This window comes from Sceloporus occidentalis, unplaced genomic scaffold (assembly GCF_023333645.1).
Source record: "Sceloporus occidentalis isolate IW3139 unplaced genomic scaffold, rSceOcc1.0.p SCAF_31, whole genome shotgun sequence".
NCBI classification, from domain to species: Eukaryota; Metazoa; Chordata; class Lepidosauria; order Squamata; family Phrynosomatidae; genus Sceloporus; species Sceloporus occidentalis.
In genome coordinates, this window is record NW_028317011.1 from 2,521,630 (window position 1) to 2,539,415 (window position 17,786).

Below are 17,786 nucleotides of genomic sequence, written 5' to 3' on the forward strand. Positions count from 1 at the left end.
GCCTTATTTATACTGTTTATAGTAGTACTGTGTTTATACGTTGTGTAAATAAAATACATTCTTCTAATTGCATTTCTCGGTTACGTTTAGCTCATCAATAGGTCACAACGTCTCTAACCCCTTAAGACATACATGTCCCTCTTTTGGCCATTTGAAATGTTGGAGGACGTGTCATATGTGCCTGAGAGAGAGGGGAGTATTCTTTATTGGCAGGCCAGGTCGCTCCGTCAGGAAGGTGAATCCAGCCAGATGCCCCAGTAATAACGCTGCTCAATGCATATGTCAGACAAAACACACTGTATGCTACCCAGCCCCGTACAAAACATTTACAGTAATGGGATGTATAGAAAACTACTGAAAGAGCATGCAAAAGGTCCAGTCAGGATGTAAATGCTGCCTTGATTCATTGATACACTAGATATCCCAGTGGATATGTGCGGCATTGCATGTGGAAGATAACGCCTCCGTGATTTAAACCGGCACAACCCAATTCTCCTCTGTTAGATTGTGGTCAAACGCTATTGTATGGATTATACACCTCGGGGAATGATATGAAACTGGAGAAACGCCATCCTCTGTATTTTGAGTGAAGTATAGTTCGTCAGTAAAGCAGGATGCGTAGTTAGGAATGTTTTTTAGCCTCTCTGTGTTTAGGCGTTAGGTGAGTATCAGTGTTAGTGTTCGGGAGACAAATACAATGTATATAAATAGCAGGAAGCCTAGAAGTTAAATTCTGTATTTTACATTATTCTAAATGTCTCTACATGATTATCAGTAGGTCAGTCACAATTACCACTTGCATCCTTTAACAAGTTCCAGTCTTGGTGCACTTAAAGGCCTATTTGAGTACAGAACATTGTATGGTTGTGCCCCCCTCCCCCATTTGGCCTTTGCTTTACATTCTATAAAGGAGGAGTCCGTAGATCAATGACTGTTCCAAATGCTCTTATAAAAGATGTTCATTCCCTAATAATCATAGCAGTGTAGTCTTTCATAATGCAATTTGCCATTATGCGTCATTAATGTATTACTACTTGGGTTTTATTCAGGCTGTGTATGAATTGCTGTTCCAAAGGATATTGTCTAACCACAAAATATCTACTTCTGCCAGTAGCTCAGCTAAAATTCAATGTGGCTCAGAATGAGAATTTTCATTGATTTTTATTGTGACTTTCAAATGCAATGACCGGAGTTTACCAGGGTGAAGCCCTTACAGATTGATGAAGTGGCTTCACATCAGAAATTACCCTGATAAAATGCTTGATACTAATATAAAATATGTATAAAATATATACATTAGGACAGGGTTCAGCAACGATGTGGTTGCCTTTAAGTTCCTTGTTTTTGGACACATCTTGCGGGTCCAATTTATTATGTTTACCAGGTTAGCTGCGTTTGAACTGGGTAGAGTGTCGGCGATACAACTCCTGGTGATTGTGATGACTGGATGTCAATCTGATGCATAGTTTAATAAATGTAGGTAACAATGCAATGCATTCCAATTGTCACGTACCCCCCATAGCACACTCTAACTTTCTCATGGTAATCTAAGTTTACCTGATATGGGTCACTTGTTCTAAAACAGGCCAATGATTTTAAGTTTTTCTGTTTCCTTTGTATCTTGAATAAACTAAATTGATTAGGTCATTATATTCTATTTTTTTCATATATTGGCACCTACTTTCCTGCATTATTTTAGATCTGCATGTCTTTCCATTTTGGGGCATGTGACAAATTTATGTATTTGTAACATAGTAACTGATATGCAATTACATTTGACCACCTGAGGATTAAAAAGGGACTCAGTGTTCAGATTGTAAGAATTTTATAGGGCATATTAAATGGAGTCATAGACATTATCAGACTCGCATTGTAACAAAAACTTTATAGAACAAAGACTATGAAGAAAAATGTGCAATTTTCGGGCTTGAAGCAAAATCTGCTGCTGCCTTTTGGCTCAGTCTAAATATGAAATACCTTAACCCCTGCCCCAGGTGGTACACAGCACCGCAAAGGAGGTTATTAAAAATGTGCATATCTAATTGAGTGTTTTTTTTAATTAACCAATCTTACATGTGGCAAATCATTGAGCACGGAAAGACATACCTGGAACTACTCGCATGTCGTGTTTCATACAGTGTGCTCTTAATGACAGTGAGAGTACATTTGGTGTTGGTGCCTGTAAGCAATAAACTACTGGTGGCTTCATCTACTTGCTCTGCATCACTGCGGTCCCTTGCACCAGTGCCGTGCCAGATGTTTCAACATTAATTGCAGTGTTGAGTGAATTCCACCGATAAGTAGATAATTATCACCATCTAAATGTGATATCTTAATTTAATTAACTGGGGATGTATTTATCACTCCTGGATTTTTCTTTTTAATTATATTTGGATTATATATGAATTGTCACTTTTCTAAGTAAATCATGCAAAATACTATATTTAGAGATTGCTACTACTAACCCATTTTGATTTTTGTCCCTTTGGTTTATGTAAGGTAATATATTCATATGTATCTCACTAACGTAATAGATGTTTCACTTGTCCCATTTGATGGGATGTAGGAGCTTTTGTCAGCTGGTGCTGCAAATGAGGGATGAAGGGCAATTTTTTTTTTTATTTTTTTTTTACTAAATTTCCTATTTTTCCTTTCCAGGTATTGAGTGTCCGAGAGGGCCCAGGAACATGCCCAGTGGAGTTCAAGAAGGCGAGCCGTTCAGTAATGAAGCAACCCTGTTCACCAAGGAGCTTGTACTGCAACGAGAGGTACGTTTTTCAGCAATTAAGTAATCTGTTAATGATTGTTTAGAGCAATCCAGCTATTTCAGTGGTTGGTTGTCACTAGAAAGGGCTTGTTCTGTAATTAAATATCTTGGGAAACTGTCAGTATAGATCCAGAATTTTGAGCTTTATATGAAGTTTCATGCCTTGGGTACTTTTGCATTCCCTGGCTTTCAAAACTGCTTGTAACCATTCCTTGGGCTGACAGTCTCTTCTGAGCGCAAACTTTCATCAACAGACATCAAGGTTACTTAATATCTTTCTGTTAGCAAATAAGTCTCTCAAGGGAAACCGAAAGCTAAGGAATGCTTGTAGGGAAGGGCATTATAACATTGGAAACAGTGTGTTTTTCGAGTATCTGGAATTTTACACACAAGATCCTACCAACTGATGTCACAATGACTATCTTGGGCAAACCAGTGGTGTGGAGAGAGCAGTGCTTTAGCAGGAGTGATAGAGAATCATCCAGTGAGAAAATTTAAGTCGATGTAGTATACATAAGGATGTGCTGGCCATAAGTCAAGACCAATAATAAAAAACAAACTATTTACAAAAGGAAGAAAATGGGCAGTCTAAATGGGTTGAGTGAGTGGTTAATCTGATGTGTATATATCGTGCGTGTGTGTATATAATGCCCAGTTTTATTTATTCATGAATTGTGATTTGCAGACTTGGGTTCCTTCTGCAAAAAAGATGTGGCGTTTTGTATTTAAAAAATCTTGATTACACTAGCCCCGTTCTATTTTTTTCTTAGTACCTGAACTATTTGCCTTTCTGTATAGTACATGGGGGTTATGTCATTTTGCACCAGTCAATAACATTGATCTGTTGAAGGTTACAAAAGACCTCTGTCCTAGGTATGCTTTTAGCAAACCCATAAAACATTGCTCCAATTTTACAATGGGTAGAAATTGTGATAGATTACTCAAAGCAGTTACCCTGCGTGGTGTTTCCTCTCCTGGGTCATATCATAGACCTCCTAATGAAAGGCCTTTAGCTGATATCCCATGGAGGTGCTTACCAGTTCACACAGCCAGGGCGAGCTAAGTCTACTTCAAAATGGTAAAAGGATATATAAAGAGCAGGAATATCATAGGAGCCATATTTGTATGTAGCAAAGGTATTGACTTTTGGGTGCGCGACTAATCTACAAGCAGCACCTTTTTAAGTCTGTCCTTTTTCCTTTTTTCTCTTCCTATCCTTTTCCCTGTGTGCACGTCTCTCCTGTGTGCTGTTACACACAGTGCAGATGTCCTGATTCTGACAGATCTTTCAAGGATTCGAGGTGTTGCAGGAGGAGCTGATACAGAATCTCAGTTTCAAGCGGAAGCTAATTAGTCACAATCTAATTTTGTAGACTGTTTAATGCCAAATCTTTTCTAATTTTTTTATATTCCTCCTCCCTTTCTGTTTCTAATCTGCTGCCATCAGCAAAAGTTTCCTCTGAGACCCAGATAATAAGCAACTCTCGTCTTCCAAATTTTTTTAATATAAGAAATCATAGCTTGCGTATGGTACTATAAACTCCTTTAATATTGCTAATTCATTGACTGAGTATGCGAAGATAAAATAATTGAAGGCTGTTAAATCTGCAAGGACCAACCATTCTGAAAGGCTATCCCATCTAATTACAAGGGCAACTTTATTTTCCTCTGTGTCTGTAGATTTTTTAATCTTCTGACTGTTGTCCACTGTATTAATATCTTTATTATTTACAATATGATTTGCCAATACAACAGTCTATGGTCTGTGTCCTCAAGAGTACCAGTGGATGTTTTGAGGCATTCAATCAGTCCTGAGCTATCAGTGTGGGCTAATGAGGTTATAGTGTAACCCTCTGGGATCTCTAAATTAGCCCCAGAACATGAACTGCACAAGTGCCAAGGAATGTTCCCCGACTTAATCTTTGAATATTGTTGGCGGTTGAGAGTTTTGGGAAAAGTGGCATATTTGACAGTCTCCAGTTTACCAGAGTGAAAATCTGTATTCAAATTGTTGGTCCGAGGCTGCTTTCCCCAATTGGATCACTGGAATTCTTGTGCTAGTGCCTCTGTCAAGAGCTGAAATGATAATCAGTGCTGGCTTCCACATCTTATACACACTGCATTTGCTGCTTATTTAACTCATATTTCTGCTCACTGCAGCTCAGATAAATGGTTAAAATTTATCCCAGGACCAGGTTTACATTGACCAGTTATTGTATGCCGAGAGACCATCCACTTCAATATGAACTTCTTGGTTTAAAGAAAAAAAAAATGCCTTAGCAGCAGGTTCTGGTGTTACATCATTGCTCTGTTAGATCAGGATGGCGAAATGCAGATGTGCTGGTCTCAGCTGTTCTAGTAACACTTCACGCTAGCAGAGGAAATCTGACACATTCAGTGACTGTGAAAGATACAACCGCATCCATAGTCCAGTACAATGTGTTGTGTAATGCTGCTGATTCATTAGGTAAAGCAATCTGTGCCCTGGAAAAGAATTGCATTTATTTTCGATAATGAAGAGGTTAAATCCCACCTGAGCTGTGTTCCTATGGGAGTGTGCCAGCACAGATATATTAAATTTTCTGGATCTGCTCACGTTGCATTGGATTTTGCCAGGACTGAGACACGTGCAACGGGTAAAGCCGGCCTTCTGCTATGCTATGTGACTCGGAGCCCTGCTGTTCATAACATACTCTAACCATATTTATTAGCAAAAGCCTTCTGGCGGTGCACAGCTTCAAGACCAAACGAGATATTAATGAGCATGCACTTACTGTAAATGAAGCGGTATCAGACAGGACCAGGACCCAGAGTCAGAATATGCTGCATAGGACATAATCTCTTGGTTACCCTAGACATTTAAATGCATTTCACGGCTGGGCAGGGTATGTCAAACGAAACAGAGCTTTCCTCTGCCTCTTTATATGTAGCCTACAGTAAATGTGTAAAAGAATCATGTGCTCTAGATTCTTGAACATCTTAAAATATGCGATCCCACTAGCCTAATTCAGCTTCAGTCAAGTTGTATGTTCCTCCCTGTTGTACATGGTGTTTGCTGGCCCTTTTGAATATGGTTTAGTATTTAGTCTTGTACTAAGGTGTTGATCCTCCACATAACTTGAGTTACAGGTTCCTTTCTGTCACTTCATGGTTTAGTATTGTCTACCACTTGATACTAGGACAGTTTATTTTCCTGCCTTAGCTAGTTTCTGGTTAAGCCAATATCTTGTTGGCATTGGCTCTACTGTCCAGTGGATAAGATCTTTTACTATACAGGTTTGTAGAGGTCATTCTTTGAATTACCCATGTAATTTATGGATGTTTGACAGCTGAAGGTATCCTGCTTGGACGTGTGAAATTGGTTTCTCTGGTCCCACCCTGTAGGTTCAGAGTTATCTGCTCTTATTCTGCATCCTGAATGTCACCCTGTAAACCTTGATGTGCCCTTTCTTTGAAGGTTGTTATTGGTGTGCAGGTTCACTTATATCGCAGGAATGAATAATTATAACTTATAAATGTCCACATTGTCCTATTCTCCTTGATGAAAGCTAAAATAAACATAGCTCCTACTTATGGAACATATTAAGAAAATAGTTCTATCCTAATTAAGCAAATAAGCACAAAACGCTAACTTCTGGCTAATCTGCCTTAAAGCAAATTGATGCGGCTTAAGCGTTGTTGGGCACTTATCGCTTTTGTACTAGGTAGGTGATTAAGCTTGTTAAGAATGTTAAATTTGCTTCTGCTGGAAAGTAACTGGGGGTATACAGTGTTCTTAGCGACCCCTTCCTACATGCGCTATGCCTGCCTGTGCAAGCTTGCTTTAATATGTGTACTTCACTCGCAAGGTGTTAGGCGGATCAATAGCAATTCACCTTTTCCCTTATTGATTAAAGTGACAGGGAGAAAAATGATCAGTTAAACCTGGCCATTCATCATGCCATATTTGGTTACAGGCGTGCTTCTCTGTCAGATTACATGGCGTCACCACTATCCTCCAGGTGCCCTCCTTTTCCAGTTTTCTTGATTTAGTCCAAAATTTCATGAGAATAGTCCTGAAATGGCAGTGTAAATCTGCAGTACATCCTTAGCCAATATTTAAGTTGTGTGGGGTATGTTCACACCTTCAAATTCAGATTTGTTTAATAATGCAAAGCTTGCAACCATGTAGCCTTCCATTTCACGAATTACATATCAAATTATTGATCTAATTGCCTTTTTTGGAAGATTGAGTCTGAGTACTGGTTTACTTATCGGCTTTCCGTTAAGTGGAACCTCCTTCATGTTAAATGTTCTAATAGATTTCTGTCTGGTGAAACTGGACTTAATGCATGAAGATCCAAGAAGGCAACCCTGTTTCATCTGCTCACTAAGTTACTTTCCTAATGCAGAGCGAAAGCCATATCCAGATCAGTTTTACTCAGTGTTTAGCTTTAATCATTTTTAATGCTAGAGGTGTGCAAACCCGGTGTTAAAACCAAAGAAATTCTGTGGCCCTAAAACAATCAATCCACTTAATTTATGCTATTGACCAGGTTGTTGTCCTTGGTCTGCTTCTCGGGTGGTTAACTGTAATTAGAAATTATAACTTGCTGTTATCGCAAACATAAATTTATTCTAATATTTTTATCAGTTACCTATTAAATATAAATGATGCAATATAGATATGTTAGTCTGACAGACAATAAATTGCATTCTTATAGATGAAGGATTTGATCTATAAGTCTAAAAGCTTTAAAGGGTAACGTACAACACATCCTATAGAGAATACTATGAAAGATCCTGGCAGAGCCGGGTGTGCAAATGTTTTTCCTTTTTGTTGGAGGGGGCACTGAGATTAGTTTATTAATTGGAATTTATTGGGAGGTTTCCCTGTTGGGAACTGAAATTGTCTATATAATTCATAGACCTACATTGCCAAAATGCACTGTGAAGGAAAATGTTGAGTCCGCAATTTGTCTCTGGGCGGAAGCTATAAACCTATAGGTAGTCGGGTATTTGGGAGGCAAATTATTTTGTAAATCTCTACAGTAGCTAGAGGTTAGGCGCAGATCAGTTGACCTTGCTGCAGGTATGGTGTAATTTAATTTAAATTTTGTAATTTAAACAGTTTTGGAATTCAGAAGAAATGTACTATACATAATGAATTGAAACCTAGATGTTCCTTGTTGGTATGTTTTCTGGAAAGTGGCTAATGGTGCTGGGGCAGGAGTGCAGGAACTGAGTTATCATTAAATGTTGTGGGTGGTGTTCTGGCCACATTGTAATTTCTCTTTAGACTGTGTGCTAATTGATTATTGTGCAGAGTCATTCTCTAAAACACAGTGAAAACTGCCATCTGGAAGGGATATGGGGAAAATCCATAGTGTTTCAGTCCATATTGTCCTCAAACTACCTTCCAAAAAGAGGAAACATGTCAGCGAAAAAGATTTTCTCCTAGGCTGCCTCTCGCCTCCAGACACCAGCTGTGGCCTTACACTTTGAATTTGGGAGATCTATAAACCACATTATTCCCATAGGGTCCATAAAACAGAAGAAAAAAGCCCCTGGCAGACAGTGGTCAGGAGCTGCAGTGTCACTAGTATTCCAAGTCATTTGAACAGTGGAGTGTGAACAGCATGATCATATCTGATTTTTTTGCATGCAGATTGTGACTCCTAGAAAACATAAGGTGGGCGTCCAGCCTCACAAATTTCAACTATCAAGCAGACTATTTTAACGTATGCTTAGTTTACACTAGACTACACTTGCATGTAACAATGTCGTATCGGTTGACGGAGCTTGAAGTCCACGGCAGAATTTAGGCATCAGTTTTTTGTTTTTATCCTTCTGTTATGTTTTAATACTCTGACACTGTCTATCCTGCTCTGTGGTAGCAAGAATTCAAGAACTCTAATCTCTATGTACACAATTTAACTCTGGTTTAGTCATCAAGTAGCCCTGTGTTGTGAAGCCACAGTGCCCATTACACTGCTACCAACGCAAAGCCTGGTGACCTGGTGTTGCTCTGCCACATTTGGAGAGAGCAAACTTTTTACACCCCTGGTTTGAAATGTATGTTAAATATTAACTTGCACATTGTAGCGTAAACCTACTGTCCCCCGGATTTAACAAGAGACCAGCTTCTGTTCAAATCAGGTAATCCTGTCCCCATCTCCTATTTGGAACATATCTGAAGCCAGACAATTCAATTCACCCCCATTAAACCATATATTTTTGAAAACCTAACACCCTGGGGTATTTCAAATGCTGGTATTTTTACTCTCTATGCACTAATCCTACCATTGTTTTTTTCAAATTTTGTGGTAGTAATTGTGTGGGTTTTTTTGTCTCACATGGTACACATAAATGTCGTGTATAAAAGTATTATACTGGCCACCAGGCAAATCCCGGGTCAGAGCCGATGGATGAGAATGCCACACGCTAATGCTCCACAGATGTGTAACCTTTTAGCCCTTTTTTTGATCTCACCAAGTCACATGCTCCAACTTCGATATGTTGCCTTCTAGCATATATCCTTCATATTCTCTTCCATCAGATTTTTTTTTTTTTTTTTTGAGGGGGACAGTTCCCTTGTGGCCTGGTGTGGAAGCTTCCATCAAGTACTTTGGATAAAGTCACAGCATTACAGACTTGTACTTTAAAATTAAAGTTGGTTGGTAAAGGAAGAACTTATGCATACAGCTTCTATGATTAACTTAAAATAATCAGCTGCTTTCCTAATGAATTGTCTTGAGTAACGGTATGGCCCTGTCTTTGTCATCCCCTGGTATCACAACATATGGTGAACTTGCTGCTTGAAGCCTTTCTGCCTTCAGTGACACATTCTTTGGCTTATGTAATGGATACACATGATTGCTGAATAGCTTCTTTTTTGGTCATAGAATGCAAAAGCCAGGTGTTTAACTTTATCAAACAAAAAGACCATCACGCGTTTGCTAACTATGAAAGCTTGAGTTAAATATCTGACAGATAATAGGAAGCAGAGTGATTGCTGTGTATGGAAGGGCCTCGTGAAGGGACATTCACATTGAATATATTGTCAATGACATGATGCCTTCACATAGCTTTTTTTTTTTGTTAAAGATAAATATCAAAGTGCTGAACCTGCAGAGAGCAGTCAAGCAGTCACCATATGGTGATTCATCTTCATTTTAAAAGCCCTGAAATGCAGTCACAAATTTAATAAGAAACTGGCAGTATTCAGTAGTCAAGGAGCAAAAAGAATCCTTGATAGGTCACTAATTTTAGAAAATATATCAAGACTTTCTATGTTTTGTGACCTATTCAGGGGGGTGGGGGTGTAAAAAGTTGTCATATGGCCGACAGGTTACCTGGAAAGTACAGAACACTCTTGGCAAATCTCTGAAATCCGTTCTTAAATCCACAATGTCCTTATTCCGATCAAAACCACACACTACAAGCAGTGTTCACCAAGTTCTAAGAATAAGAGTAGGGATACGCTCTAAGGAGGCATCGGCTTTAGTGTATATATGATGTGTGTCATTTGTGAGCAACTTTGTGTTCATGTTGTAGAACATCAGGTGTCCGGAATGGAGAGCATGACAATGCCACACAGTAGCGTACTGGAGGGATTTAGTGCTGTTTGTGCCACATAATGTATGTCATTGCGCTAACACTGGCTATATATAATGCCCTTGCACAGCATGATATATAGTCGGTATAAAACTGAAATACGGTTGGTGGCTGAATAAGCTATTGACTCTATAATGGCCAACAACTTACATGCAAAGGCCAGTGAAGTCGCCAGTTGATGTAGCACTTATCCAGGAAATTCATTAAATCCGGTTAGACAACTATTAAAGTAAGGTAGGATAACTATTCAGCAGCACTAAACGTGCATGTGGGTGAAGTCCAGACATGTCCTGCTATCCTGGCTTGCCTTGTTAATGTGGACTGTAGTGTGATGCACCATGTAGATTTAATATGCTATAATATTACAAGACTATAAGCCAAAGCTCTAAATTTGGAGCAGTCTCTGTTGTAGCACATTTTTAGAACTGATGTATTTGTAAGAAATGATGTGCATTGTAATGTCTAATTGCCATCTGCAAATACACAGGAGTTAATTTGCTAGCAGAGAGAATCCGAAGTACTAGGTCTTTTGGTATAACCTGATCATCTGGCAGCTATGAGGTTTGTAAGCCTTATATAGGGGTGTGGGAGCCAGCCTAGTGACTCCACTCTCCTACTAGCACGTCTTTCTGCTCTTAGCCTGGCTTCCGTTCCAGTATATCGGAGATCAGGAAGACACAGTGGCACGCTAATGATTTTGTTCTAGCTGCCAGGCAGAATGTCTTTCTGCCAGCATTGTTCCTTTTCAGAGCTCAAGAATCTTCCATCTGCCTTACTGTGGCACAGAAGAGCCCATGTTTCTAATGCATAAACACGGGGCTCAGTAATCATGTGCATATAACACAATGGTATCCCTCTCCTCTACATACCAACTTTGCTAAAAAAAATGCTGATATAAAGATATTTTGTGATGGTACAGTTGTAGGACATTTTGGCCAAGAGGTGGATTGTAGTTCCCATTACTGCTTTCCCCATCACTATTTAAAAGAAATCTACCTTTCTTGGTGCAGATTGCTCTATGAACCTCACACACACTTTGCTATATGAAGCCCCTGACTCTAGGCAGCGGCTTAAGGTGCCTTATGTGTTATCTATTGCCAGGTAGAACTGAAAAATGATGCTCAACAATACTTATGACATGTCACCTTATTAAAGGGGAAAGCCTTCAATCTTGATGCTTGTTTTGCTGTCACCTCAAACTGAATAAATTGTATCTACTTTAAATGTTGTGAAACTAGGCCCTTTAACGTTCCTTTAACTAAAGATGATTTGCTGGCTAGACTATGCAATTCTATAATGTGTACATCCCATTTATATACACTATGTATGAATGCCATATACACACAAAACGGTGTCTGACCTACTTTAATACATCTGCATGTCCAGATCAATGATTCTGTAATATGGCCTTTTTTTTTTTTTTTTTTGGTTTTTAGACTAATAGTTGGAACCTTAAGCTTATATTTGATTGTCCTTTAGAACTTTCAACTGTTTTAATAGGAAATATTTTGACTACCTATGCTCGCTTGGGCTCTGCTATGTTTTACTGTTCTGTTTCATCCACTGTGATCATGGCTCTAAAAATGTATTAATGCTCCCCTTGGTACATTGCAGTGTATCATGACAAGCAAGTGGCTAGAACTCCCAAAATAGCAAATGATGATATGGCCTCCACACCATGCTTGATGAGCCTCAGAGTATTTGTTTGAATGTTACTGTTTCCTGCTCCAAATTCTTAGTCTTAATATAGGTTTGTTTGTGAGTCACAGCTTCCCTGCAGAGGGGAGTAAGAAATGTGGCAGAAAGCCTAATGAAACACTTCCGCTTGTAAGTGCGTGTGGGTGAGTGTTTGGATGTTCATGTGTATCTGGGTTTATGCATGCTTTTATTAACTGCAGCCAATAAGGGTCTTTCAGAAACAAGCACTCATGTAATTAGGCACTTGTGAATGTAGACCAGTAAGTACATAATGCTTGCCTTCCATGGACTATGGGCTCTGGCATCTAGATTCTCAGAATCCTTGGCTCATTTCTCACTAATGTATATTAACTTCAGAACCACAATGTGAAGCAATAACCACTGCATCTTAAAGACTTGCTTTGGGGGAAAATCCCCGATTGATTGGACAAGCAGTACAGTCTGCTGTAAATATCCAGTGTTTGTGTTCTGTCCGTGTAAAAGTGAATGATTCATTAAGTGAACTTGTTAGAGGAGGCACCCCCCATGATCATATCTGATATAGGGCAATTGTTGCCCGATATCAGAAATGAAATGTTACAGGTAAGGCCTGGATTCCACTGTATGCTGTAGTCCGGATGTGTGCGAAGCACAGCGTGTTAATTTGTACCGTTGTAAACAGGAGTGGGAGGATGTGATTGCTTACTTCACTGCATTAAACGTAAATTACCAGCCACTTCGATAGTGTTTTCTAACGAGCAACAATTGTAACTACGATGCCTTGCCTTTGTAGATTAATACACGTAAATGGAAAAATAAAAGGTCATGTGCATGTTTAGTAAGTGAAATTACAGAAATTATAAGGGCAAATTGAAGAAAATATGGAAGAATGTAGCAAATTGTTCTATTTGTGGCGCACTCAATAAGCAAGCTGTGAAGACCTTTTACTAAACAGATCCTGTACTGCAGTTTCTGTCTAAGTATTACTGATATAAATGTATTACACTGAAATAACTACTCATCCGGTGGCCAAGCAGCCAGAGAATGGATTAAAAGGTAAATCTAACACAGTTCTTGGCTCCCCCTAAACAAATCCTCCATATTTTTCATTGGCTTCTGATAAATTGATTCCAGACCTCTTTGTGAATCTGGAAGTTTGAAGAACCCAGTCCTCCCACTAAATGAGTTAAAAAGAATGTTGCGGGGGAAGTATAGTTGGCACAGAGTTGTGCTTTTTTTCTGTGGCTTAGTGTGTAAACAGATGTCTGTACCAATTCACCATCTTCAATATAAAGCATGATATATGTAAAAGCCAGATAAAGATACATAATATGTAAGATTATCCCTTGTCGCTCTGCCTTTCCTTGACACGAGTTATTAAATAAAAAAAGTGCGTGCGTATATAGAATTACATAGATGGCATTATGCAACAATATGTACATGTTCATCCGCTCCTAGTGCCGCGGGATGTTACCCAGTGAGCACTGATAACTCTGCTGTGTATGTCCAGAAGCAAGGTTTGGGGTTTGCATACAGACTTGTTTTTATTGAAACGTATCATGATTTTAATCCCTTACAGAGTCATTGATGCTTGTGGGAGACTAAAATATTGGCATATATTACACTGTTCACATGTTTAACCGCTCAACACGGATTTCTGTTCATCTCTCATGCACATTGCCTCCTATTTCAAGAGACAGCAATTGCTGGATAATTATGGAGTATACCAGACTTAATTGGGGACAACCTGAAGGCAATACATAGATATATGTAAAGGAATGAGACGAAAAGATGTAGCCTTCTTTAACAAGTCCAATTTGTAATAGATTATAAACTCACAGGATCACAGGCATCTTATCCTTTACCAGTATGCCATCTTGTGTGTTAATGTTGTCAAAGTGTGTGTTCGTTTTCCCCTTTATTGTGCAGCACAATTTGCTGGTATGTCATATCTGTGTTCTTGCCTTTGACGGTATAATCACCGATTTGTTTTCTGTTCCACGTAGGACTTTAGCTCTTTGTCCTTTATGCAAGGAGTTCAATTTTAGATTATTTGCAAATCTTAAATTATATTTATTCTAACCCCGGAGATTGTGGCCCTGTGTAAATAAATATCTTAGAGCTTGTTCTAAGCTTGCCGAGCAGGAACTAAAATATTACAAATTATAAGGAATAAAACGAGCATTATTAAGTGCTATGTTTAAAAAGAAGCTATAAAATGCGCAGTATCGATTTCCTCATGATTGGAAACTATTTGTGCACTTTTAAATGTTGTGCTTGATTTTATTTGAACGCTGTCCTGGCACACAATGCCTGTTTGTGAGTGAAATCAATACTTTTTTTTTTTTTTTTAAACTATTTCTTTTCCCTTTTTATTATTCTGTCTCCTCCTTGATTCGGGCAGCATGACTTCACCCTGCTTTCTTTCAATTCTATCTCTAAGCCTATGGACGCCCTTTTTCCACCTATTGTGGAATTGCAACTCCCATTATCCTGTTGTAGCCAAAAAGAGTTGGAGTCTTCAGGTGATGGGAGGGAAATATGCCTTGCAGTTAAATGTTAAGATGTCAGCTGGATCTTAAGACCGTCCCTCTGCTGAAAACTAAAGGAAGCTGGGCACAGGGCCCGCTACCAAGCGAGACAGGGTATGCATTCCAATTGAGCAGAAGAGGTAGAGCGAGACAGTCGGACATTCCCTCCCTCTCCTCTCATGGCTCTTTGTGCTTCTCGTTAGAGATTGATTTGAGAACAGCATGTGGGGGAATTTCTCTGAATACTCACTGCAGCCATGTTTGTTCATGTTCATTTTTTTTTTTTTAAGGATGGACAAATTGATACATAAAACGGTTACCTTTTAGAGATTTATATTTAGCTCTTCAGTGGCTATTTTGTAGCTATGCATACAAATATGAAAGTGGAGTGGTAGGTCTGATGTGTAAGGTGGCCCAGCATCCCTCTCAACAGTAAGAGTTTCAGGCACTGTCCCTTTGGTAACGGCCCCTCTCTCCCGCTTCTGAGCTGTAGAAACAGTGGGTGGTGTTGCCCATATTATTCACTGTCCACATCCTTCCCACCACTGTCCTGATTCTGACACCTGAAATGTTGGTGTCCAACATACGGAGCTTTGGAATAGGATTGAGGCTGCAGGAAGCTAACATTGTGTATATGGCAAGCTTGCGTACATTGTGTCTTTTAAAGGGTTAGTTCCTTATTGTAAAAGTTAATGCTTTGCTGACTCTAATACGGGCTTAAACTTCTACTCCTAAACCTCTACTTCATATGGACATAAATCTAAAAACGAACGGCCCTTGGATGCATGAAGGCTTTATCCGTTGTGACAGATTTGTGTATGGTTACATTGGCCTTGCACCTTTTGACTTCTTGCACTTTTTACCTCCTCTATGGTGGCGAGTCCAAAGTCTCCCCGCAGAGCAGTGCTGTAGGTCTGGAACGCTGCTAGGTGTTTGAGACGCTCACAGCTGGCTGTACAGGTGCTCAAAATAACCACCACTGTCAGCAGAATTTGTACAAAAAAATGGTGTTTTAAAGCCTTCAACTATAGTAGACTTATTTTTGTTCCATATTTTATATTTTTAACACTATGATTTGATATTTCATGCAAGCTCTTTATTTCCCCACAAAATCTGTGTAGATTAACGCTGTTCATTATCTATAACTGAATGAATTATGAACACTGCACAAATATTGTAGTCCCACTGTTCCCTTTCCTTTTGCAATGCTAATAGCTTGAAGCTGACCTAAAAGCACACTGTTTTTGTTCTTCGGTAGCCCTCCTCAGTGGCCTGCTTGCAGCCATCATATTTTCTTACCTTGTACAAGACATGATGGTTCCTGGAGACGGTTCCCGTCTCTTCACGTTCCGTGTGGAATGTGCATTAGCCTAAATTGCGTGGCTATAAGGCTTTTATGACCAATTACTGTATGGGCACGGGCACTGTTTAATTTAAAATAAACTGTAATCCCTATAATAGTATTTACAGCTCTGTGTATTAAATATTTCCAGCAAATATTTCCACACGCTTTTCAGTCTACATTACATGTATTCTGCATGCAAACAAGGTAGATTGCTTTACGTACCCGTCCATAAATGTTCAACATTCAAAACACCCTCCTACCTCTCTCCTCTAAAGGTCTTCAACTCTTGTTTGGTATTTAATGTAGTATATATACACTCTGGCTGCTACCCAGTCTCTCTTATTCTACTTAACATTTCTGTTTTGTGAAGATTGGGAATCCTGCATATTCACTGACACACATGTGTTGGGTAGTTCAGTAGAGCTCAGCATTATTCACAAATCATTGTTCCAAAGTGTGTGGAACACTAGACCCCCCCCCCCATCCCAAAGTACTGATGTGAACTCGGTCTGCTAGCTCACAAAATATTTAGTGTGAGCCTGCGGTAGCTGGGGGTATTGGTCATAACGATGCTGAAAGCAGGCACACATAATCAGAGCCCGGCTGCCTTCTTAACATAACCTTTTGTATACAGATCACATAAACTGAGATAGTCCACAGCAGCTGAACCATGAAGGACTTCGAATGTGGAATGAATTTGAGCTGTAGAATGAATTCTATGAAATTAACAAAGGATTGGGCCAATTCTGGGAAGATTGCAGCACTTTCCTTTCATACGCCTTTTACTCTGGATTCCTTAGGATTCTTAATCATTTTGAATTGGCCAGCACCGTCATCGTTCTGTTTTTATTTAAAAAGACGATTTTCTTGTAAGTTGTCTGGTTAATTACAAATTACTCTGATCAAGACAAGTTTTGCCTTTATATAGTTTCTCACATGGCATAATAATTCAGTTGGTAGTCGGTAAGAATTGTCTATGAAGATCAATATGAAATGGCACAAAAAAAATAATTCAGAGGTAACATTTTGAGCTTGGCCCGGTCCTTGTTCTCCTAGTCGATATGCCTCGTAAGTGGCCGACTTTCACAACTAGCTGAAAATGGAATACTGTTTGCGAAAAGAAGCCGGAGAATAGCTGGTATTTCTAAGTTGATGGGACTGGCTAAAACAGTGGATACGTTGTTATATTGCTATGTTCTGCACGTCCTGCTATTTCAACATCATAATGCTTTCAAATAATGAAAGCATGGTATACAGGTATAGAGTTTGATGTATTCTACTTTACAGCTCACACTCTGTGGTTTGTTTCCTTTCTGCTTTACCAAACTCCATATTATACTCATAGAAGCTGAACTGAGGCAAAAAATAAAATGCATTTCTAACTTTACTAGTCTTGATACTTAACATTGGCCAACCTTTGATATTTAACCTCCCAAATTTGGTTAAAAGATTACACTAGCTGTATAAGCGGCTTATACCCCATACAAGTCCTGTTTTTTGCTGGCAGACCCGGTTTTCAGGCGCCGCCTTGGGTAGTGTCTCATATGGGAAAGGGTTCTGTCTATCATGTTCTGCACACCTTACACCACAGACTGAAAATAAATTCAAGGGGGAATTCTGCTCCAGAACCCTGTGGACTAGAGATCATATGCAATCTTATTGGCATCAAACGATGCAGTACTTTCAGCAGCTATCCAGAGCGACCAGCTCCATTTCTGAGGATGGGGAGGGGTATATATAGGGTCGTTTGTGCATTTTTTGAGATTAAAAATGGCATTGTTCAGTATTTAAGTATTGCTCAAAATTCATTAGTAAGACTTGCCACTAAAAAAGGAAATGTTAGTAACCCAGATTTAATATGTAAAGCACC

At 39.2% G+C, this 17,786-nt stretch overlaps 1 protein-coding gene across 1 annotated transcript in view; it reads left to right on the forward strand.

The window, feature by feature from the left end:
- LOC149298729 (staphylococcal nuclease domain-containing protein 1) overlaps nt 1-17,786 on the forward strand; it is a 356,956-nt gene that overhangs the window by 248,718 nt on the left and 90,452 nt on the right. The window contains exon 16 of the mRNA XM_089487066.1: nt 2,659-2,768. Within this exon, the coding sequence (XP_089343192.1) occupies nt 2,659-2,768 (110 nt within the window). The remainder of the gene's footprint in view (nt 1-2,658; nt 2,769-17,786) is intronic.